This window comes from Calidris pugnax, unplaced genomic scaffold (assembly GCF_001431845.1).
Source record: "Calidris pugnax isolate Ruff unplaced genomic scaffold, ASM143184v1 scaffold418, whole genome shotgun sequence".
Lineage (NCBI taxonomy): Eukaryota > Metazoa > Chordata > Aves > Charadriiformes > Scolopacidae > Calidris > Calidris pugnax.
This window is the reverse complement of record NW_015091199.1, coordinates 58,452-66,423: the sequence shown is the minus strand read 5'-3', so window position 1 is coordinate 66,423 and position 7,972 is coordinate 58,452. Positions and strand designations below refer to the sequence as shown.

Below are 7,972 nucleotides of genomic sequence, written 5' to 3'. Positions count from 1 at the left end.
GAGGTTTAGATTGAACATTAGGAAGGAATTTTTCACCCAAAGAGTGGTCAGACACTGGAACAGGCTGCCCAGGGAGGGGGTGGAGTCCCCATCCCTGGCTGTGTTTAAGGGCCGTTTAGATGCAGTGCTGAGGGACATGGTGTAGGAGAGGACTTTGTAGAGTAGGGGAGATGGTTGGACTCGATGATCCCAAGGGTCTCTTCCAACCTAGACCATTCTATGATTCTATGATTCTATGTTACAGATCTGCTCATGTCTGGGTTTCTGTCATCTGTCACGGTGGCATCAGCCTCAGGGTTGGTACCTCCAGCGTTAACCCGGCCAGCTCTCAATCTGGGCTGTGCCCTGGCACATTTCTTTTCACCGGGGCTCTTTGATGGAAGTAGCTTCCCTCGTGCCTTGGAGAAAGGACCCGAATCCCAAGAGACGTGGAGATTCCACATTTTAGTTTATCTCAAATGGTTGTTCCGAGAGATGAGCTTTGTCTTGTGCTTTGGCATTAATGGTTTCTCTCTCTCCTGCCAGGTATTACTGTAACGTCTGCGACTGCGTGGTGAAGGACTCTATTAACTTCCTGGATCACATCAATGGCAAAAAACGTAAGGATCATTCTTCTGCCTTGTTGGGGGGCTGCTGCTGTGCCCTGGGCTCTTCCCCTCACGCCTCAGCGGTGTCTGAGGGCTCAACACCTACACACAGGTATATCGGAGAGCAGGATGGAGCCAGCGTTTGCTCATGAGAGCTGGGGAGACGCTCTCTTTATCTCCTGGCACTTCTCTGGGCTGCAGCACCATTCGTATGGAATAAGCCCAGAAGAAATAGCGATTGGTTCGCTCTGATTAGGGGGACTAATTTTCCCCAGTTAGGGTGTCTGTGATGCGGGAAGCCCAGGGGCAGCAAATCCCAGTGTCTCCTCTGAAAATCTGGAGACAGGCTTTTCTACGGCACTGAAGAAATTCTTAGATAAGTAAAAGGTATGGGACTTAGATAAGTGAAAGGTATGGGACTAGCCCATCTGGGGATTGGAAGCTTCTCTTTGTAGAAGCTGAGCATGAAGCTCAAAACTAGCTGTTCCCTGAGCTCCAGAGTGTGGATCAGAGTTTACCAGGACAGAGGATGAGGATGAGCGCAGGACGGGGGGCAGTTTGACCCAGAGCTGCCGTGTGGTGCTGCTGTTGTCCTGTGCAGCTCTCCTGGCAGCCCTCTGACCTCCTGCTGTGTAGTTAGAGCTTCCGAGTGCTGCTGCATCCCTGGGACAAACCTGAGCACAGCTGTCTGCATCTACCAGGCAGTGGGGGCTGGAGACATCACCAGGGATGGCCTCTTCACCCTTTGGCTTACTCATGAGCTGAAGTGTGTGAATCAGGTCTATGAAGACAGGCTGAGAGAGCTGGGGGGGGTCAGCCTGGAGAAGAGAAGGCTCCGGGGAGACCTTAGAGCCCCTTCCAGTCCCTCAAGGGGCTCCAGGAAAGCTGGGAAGGGACTCTGGATGAGGGAGGGGAGCCATAGGAGGAGGGGGAAGGGTTTGACACTGAAAGAGGGGAGATGGAGCTGAGCTATGGGGAAGAACTTGTTTGGTGTGAGGGTGGTGAGAGCCTGGCCCAGGTTGGCCAGAGAAGCTGTGGCTGCCCCATCCCTGGAGGGGTTCAAGGCCAGGCTGGAGGGGGCTGGGAGCAACCTGATCTAGTAGAAGATGTCCCTCTATATGGCAGGGGGTGGGACTGGATGGGCTTTGGAGATCCCTTCCAACTCTAACCATTCTGTGATTCTAGGAATCTGCTCTATACAGCCACTGAATCAGAGGCTGTCTCAATATTCCTTGGGTTTGCTTTAGCTAGAAATGTCCTCAGGATCTTCTGCTGGGACCCACCGATGTCTTGTTTAGCTTCTCCCACAGCAGAGAGATGCCAGCTTGCCAGTTTTATTCTAGCCCCTTTTTCAACACCCCAACCTTTTTTTTTTCCACTGGTCCAAAATTAAATTTTCTGATGTGTCAGAACACCAACATGTTGGAGAGCATCCTAATGGGGAACCTTAAGAGAATAAACTATGCCTTCCTCCTTGTAACGTATCATTGTAGTCACTGCCTGGTTTAGGTTATGGTGTCCCCCTGAAGCCCATTCCCTCTGACATAAGAATTCCCAGTCTGTGTAGGAATATGTGACCAGTTGAGGCCAGAAAGTGCGTGTCTCTCTGGGGGAGGAGATACCTTTGTGTCACACTCCCCAGGCTGGGTTACCTGCCACATTGGTGGTGAGATGTGGTGTGGAGAGGAGGCTCTGGAGGCTGGGCTGTGTCTGGGAGCTGCTCTGAGGGGATGGATGACAGGGAGAGGCTGCCGTGCTGAGGAATTTAAATTTGGATCAGGGACGGGGGGCTACATGCAGATCTTCCAAGGCCAAGGGTATTGCTGACCGTGGCTGGTTCCTCTCCTGTTTTCCAGACCAGAGAAATCTGGGCATGTCCATGCGGGTGGAGCGCTCCACGCTGGACCAGGTGAAGAAACGTTTTGAGGTGAACAAGAAGAAAATGGAGGAGAAGCAGAAGGACTATGACTTTGAGGAGAGGATGAAGGAACTCCGCGAGGAGGTGAGTCCGGGCAATGGCTGACGAAGCAAAGCCCCCCAGAAACGTGTTTCCTGAGGAAAAGGAACTAGGGTTGATACCAAGTAGGGTTGATACCCTAGTTCCTAATCTTGTTCCTCAGAAGGCTTGTTCATGGTGGTGTGGACTACTTGTCTGCTGCTGTGAGTGGGTTTTGTTTCTTTGTTGTTTGCTTTTTAAAAAGATTTTGGCTGCTGTCCCTGGAGACCCCTCCTGCTGTGGGAGGGTAAGGTTTGGTGCTTCAGGATGTCAGCACAGCCCTGACAACACCCCTGGGTTTTGTCTCCCGTTAGCTGTGTTTGAACTTGTGTGTGTGTGTGTGAACTTGTGTGCTCTGATGAGCAGATCTGTCTCTTTGCCCCTTGTCAGCCATTGGAATCATCTCCCCAGGGAAGTGGTGGATTCCCCAGAATTGGACACTTCTAAGATTTTAAGACAGGGTGCTGGGCCGCCTTGTCTAGACTGTGCTTTGCCAAGAAAGTTTGGACCAGATGATCCTTGAGGTCCCTTCCAACCTGGTATTCTATGATTCTTATCTTTCTTCCATGGTTCTTGGGATTCCTGGGCTTCCTTCTCCAGGTGGCACATCACTTCTGTGTGGCCTCCCCGAGCACGGAAAGGTTTTGTGAGGGGTGCTGTGGTGTGAGATGTGCCCGGAGGCAGCGAAAGATTCCTCTCAAACCTGGGCCTGGCTGTCAGCTCACAATTATCAAGTTTACCTAAAAGCCTGACCACGTTTTGACAGTTGAGGAGCTTCTATGGAGCTTCTCCTCCATCGGCAGCCATGGAATCCAGTTTGGGCTCCCTACCACAAAAAAGACATCGAGGTGCTGGAGCGGGTCCAGAGAAGGGCAATGGAGCTGGTGAGGGGTCTGGAGCACAAGTCTTATGAGGAGAGGCTGAGGGAGCTGGGGGTGTTCAGCCTGGAGAAGAGGAGGCTGAGGGGAGACCTTATTGCTCTCTCCAACTCCCTGAAAGGAGGGTGTAGAGAGGTGGGGGTCGGTCTCTTCTCTCAAGTCACAGGCGACAGGACAAGAGGAAATGGCCTCAAGTTGCCCCAGGGGAGATTCAGGCTGGATATTGGGAAATTTTTTTTTCACTGAAAGAGTCATCAGGCATTGGAATGGGCTGCCCAGGGAGGTGGTTGAGGCCCCATCCCTGGAGGTGTTCAAAAGACGGGTTGATGTAGTGCTGGGAGGTCTGGTTTAGTGATGATGCTCCTTGTTTGTTGTGTGGGTGTCTATTTTTGTCAAAGTTAGGGTGACAGTTGGACAAGATGATCTTTAAGGTCCCTTCCAACCTAGAAGATTCTGTGATTCTGTGATGACCAAACATTAAGACTTTCTGCCCGTTTGAGCCTCGTCTCGCCACGGGGTCGCTCTGTCGGGGTGCGCGGGCATCAGCCCTGTGCTCCGCTCCCCACCATCCAACCTAGAAGATTTTGTGATTCTGTGATGACCAAACGTTAAGACCTGCTGCCCGTTTGAGCCTTGTCTCTCCGCGGGGTCGCTCTGTCGGGGTGTGCGGGGAGCAGCCCTGTGCTCCGCTCCCCACCAGGCTTTGCTGCCCCTGAGCCCCCTCTGTTTGGGGGAGGTAGGAGACAGGAACCCCGGCGGTGCAGGGAGTGCTGCGGGTTGAAAAGCTGCTGCCAAGGGATGACAACAAAGAAATCATCAGCAGCTCCTGGCACAGCTCTCCCCGGGGCAGGGCTGGCTGGAGCGGCTGCGGCCGGCGATGGGAATGGCAGGAGCCAAGTTGGGAGCCGAAGCCACGTTTCTGCGTCGCCCGGTACGAGCCTGGCGCTCGTCCAGGGCTTGTGATCCTCACAAAGCAAAACACTTTGATTAGAGCAGAGCTTATTCTTTGATGCCAAAACCCCCCCAAAGCAGCTCAGAGCTTCAGTCTCTGCTCCAGCGAGCAGCTGTCGCTCTGCCGGGCCGGGAGCCAGCAGGCAGCGACACCGGGCACCACGGTCCCTGGAACGGGGCATCGCGTGAGGGAGAGGCCTCCTGCTTCAAAAACAGCTCCTTCTCCCCTCAGCCTTGTTTCCAGATGAAACTTCTGATGTTTGTTTGGAGGAGAGAGTTTCATGACACCTTTTTTTTTGGCTCCATCCTCTGCATGACTTTGCTCTTGGGGTGGTTTGGAGACAGTGGGAAACCTCCTCCTGGGAGGCTGTGGTCTAGGACTTCTGGTGGCCACTCTATTTCCTCAGGCCCAACTTGGGTTAACTGGGCAGTGCCCACTGTCCCAAAATCTTACTCAGCTCAGGAACTTCATGTTATTTTGCTGTTCTGTCTCTCGCTGCAGGAGGAGAAGGCCAAAGCCTACAAGAAGGAGAAGCAGAGAGAGAAGAAAAGGCGGGCGGAGGAAGATTTGACATTTGAAGAGGATGATGAAATGGCAGCTGTGATGGGTTTCTCTGGTTTCGGCTCAACCAAAAAGAACCACTGAGCAGCTCTGGACTCTCCTCTATCTTCAAACAGATTGTTTTTACCCAGGGGACTCTGGATAACTCTTAAAAGACTTGATTTGAAGACTTGTCTGTAAATCTCCCGGTAGAAGTTGGCTGGAGGAGTGGAAAAGCGATTCCGTGCTCTCCCCGTGCTGCAGAACAAGCGCCGCCCGTCGTTACCTTCCCTTCTCCTCCTGTGTCCCAGATCCGGCTGCTCCTGGCTGCTCCGTGGCCTCGTGTGCGCAGGGAGCTGTTCTGCTGGGTACCTTTCTGTGTCAATAAAACGCAACAGCTCCGTGCAGGTGGCCTGGTTCGGAATGAATCTCCTTGTCAACCAGGTGTCGTTGTTCTGGGCTCTCCTTGTTCTTCGCTGTCCCCGTGGCCGCGTGTCTGAGGGGCGGGGAGCGATGCGGGCTCTTCTGGGATCACAGAGGGGAAGGGGATGGAGGTGCCACGGCCGTGCTGAGCACACCAGTGGCTGCCTGGAGTCTGGGGCGCTGAAAACTTTCCTGTGTGTTTTTTTTTCTGCTTTTTCTTTGTGTTTTGTCCCATAACTTTGATATCTCGAAGGCGGGGGAGAAATCCCTCCCCGCGACTGATGTAGGATAGAGCGAGGGAAAGGAAGGTGCGTGCGATTTGCCGGAAATAAATGAATCTGTTTAATGGGTCCTTTGGTGGGAGTTTGATTCTGTCTTTGTTTTGAGAGCTGCTGCCTCCCGCCGAGAGGAGCTGCTGATGTCTCCCGAGCTGCGTGGAGGTGGTGGTGGCCTTTGGGGAACCTCAGTGGGGGCAAAGGCAAGGCTTGTCACCCCCTCTTTCTCGGCTCAGCTGCCAGCCCCCCTGCAGGCTGTTGCCATCATCCTCGGCTTTTTAAAGTGATTCTGGAGCTGGGTATAAAAACCTGGGAGGGAAAGGGAAAAAGGGAAGGGAGAAGAGGACAGGGAAAGGGGAGAGGGAAAGGGGGAAGGGAAGGAGGAGAAGGGGAAAGGGGGAAGGAGAAGGGGAAAGGGGGAAGGAGAAGGGGAAAGGGGGAAGGAGAAGGGGAAAGGGGGAAGGAGAAGGGGAAAGGGGGAAGGGAGGACAGGGCTGGGGACCTGCGTGTCCATTAGGAAATCCAAGAGCAGGCTGGGCTGTGTTCCAGAATTTACCAGCCTTAGTATATTAAGGGCCATTTTTTCCCTGTCTGCTGGCCACCGGTATCTTTTCACCTCTGCCCTCTCCTAAATCCACTTCATTTCTGCTTTTATTTACCTCCCTCAAACCTCGTGTGACTCATTCCCCTCTACAGTCGGGATTTATATTTTGGGTGGCTGGGTTTGGGGAGCTCTGTCTCGCTCTCCTCTCTCTTTTTATGTGTATTGATGGGATCCTTGCTCTTGCCCTTCTCCCTGCTCGTGTGGAATCTCCGACCCGAGGACGGCTGCGGTGTGTTTTTTTTGCCCGCTCTTTCTAATACGTCTAGAACAAATCCTGTAATGCTTTGCTGCTGTTTTAATTCCTTAATCTTAGACTGCTGACAGCTTCATTGCCTCGGGTCTTTCCGCTTCAATTCAGATTATAATCCCCGTTGAAGATGCTATTGAAATGATATATAGCCAGTCAGATACAGCTGTCCTTGGAGGTTTGACCCTTTTAACTCGGCAATCCTTCGGCTTCGGCTCCCAGCGCTCGGGCTGGAGGAGCCACTTTCATTCCAGCCACGTACCTGGGGATGTTGAGGCGGCAGCACGTGGCTGAACGGGAGAGCGGAGACGCTGGTGCCTCTGTGCCCTCCGGGGTGCGAGAGGGATGTTGCCGTGGTTTCAGACACATTAAAAGTTGAGGACGTTTCGGAGAAGATTTTAACCGCAGCCATTTTATCCCCAGCCACCGGCTCTGCAGCCAACCAGGCCCCCGCCGCAGCCGCAATTCGGCTGGGGCTTCTGGGGAGGGGGCTGCCCTGTGCCCCCCCTGCCTTGTCCCCAAATTGTGACCCTGGAGCCGGTGGCCGCTGCCTTGGTTTCCCCACGGAGCGTCCCACCGCATCTTGTCCATCCTGGTGTGAAATGGGCACCCCCCCCAAAAAAAATCCTCCCCGGAGAGAGGCTCGTGCAGCCTCCCGGAGCCCCCCAACCAGCCCCTTGTGGCTCTGCCCCCCGCTCTGCCTCCCGGGAGGTGGGGAGGAAATCCCTCTGTGGGGCGGGAGAAGGTTTAAATTAATGAGATTCCTCTTTGATTCAAGGCCCGTGATACCCAAACCCCTTCCCGAGGCCACCTGCACCCTCTGGGCTGAAGCCCCAGCGTCTCCACGCGCTGGTCCCAGCGCTGGGGCTGCTCTCTCCAGCAAAGGGGGGGTTTGGGGAGGGGGGGGGCAGCTCTTTGTCTTGCTGGGAGCAGTGGTGTGTGCGGCAGCAGATACAAGCTCCTGCTGGATTCCCAGCAGCGGGAGCTGCCTCCAGCCAAGGATGAAAAGCTGGTTTCATGGGAGGAAATAATATTTAGAGAAGAGAGGGATAACATTGCCTGCATCCACCGCCTTAACCCTTTGTGCCCAGCGCTGCTGGGGAAGGGGAAGGGGGTGGTGTTAACCCTTTCCTCACTGCCCCCGGTGCTGGAGAGGTGGTTTTCCGTGGCTCTTCCTTAGCACTCTCCATCTCTGTGCGGGGATGTAAGGCTGCAGATGCTGGATGTGCCTGCCTGGGTCAGGGCTTGGGGTTTTAATTAGAGGGAGGGAAGCCCCAGCTCTGCAGCTCCTATTCCTGCTTCCCTTCCCCCCAGCAAACAGGGCTGGGGTGCTCTGCGCCGGCTGAGCCCCACTTCACTCTTGCCAAAAAGGGGATGCAGCTCTTCCACAGGTTCAGACTGGGATCTGGTGGAGTAAGGAGGGGTGTTTCTTCTGGTTCCCACACCCAGGCTGGGGTATTATAGAATCAT

General features: G+C 54.2%; 1 protein-coding gene across 2 annotated transcripts in view; it reads left to right on the top strand.

Annotated features, from left to right (window-relative positions):
* The window catches only part of ZMAT2 (zinc finger, matrin-type 2), a 13,369-nt gene extending 7,641 nt beyond the window's left edge, over window positions 1-5,728 (top strand). For both annotated transcript variants that reach the window (XM_014959669.1, XM_014959667.1), the window contains exons 4-6: window positions 526-599; window positions 2,444-2,589; window positions 4,915-5,728. In XM_014959669.1, the coding sequence (XP_014815155.1) occupies window positions 526-599; window positions 2,444-2,589; window positions 4,915-5,058 (364 nt within the window). In that variant the 3' untranslated portion in view covers window positions 5,059-5,728. The remainder of the gene's footprint in view (window positions 1-525; window positions 600-2,443; window positions 2,590-4,914) is intronic.
* The last annotated feature ends 2,244 nt before the right edge of the window (window positions 5,729-7,972 follow it).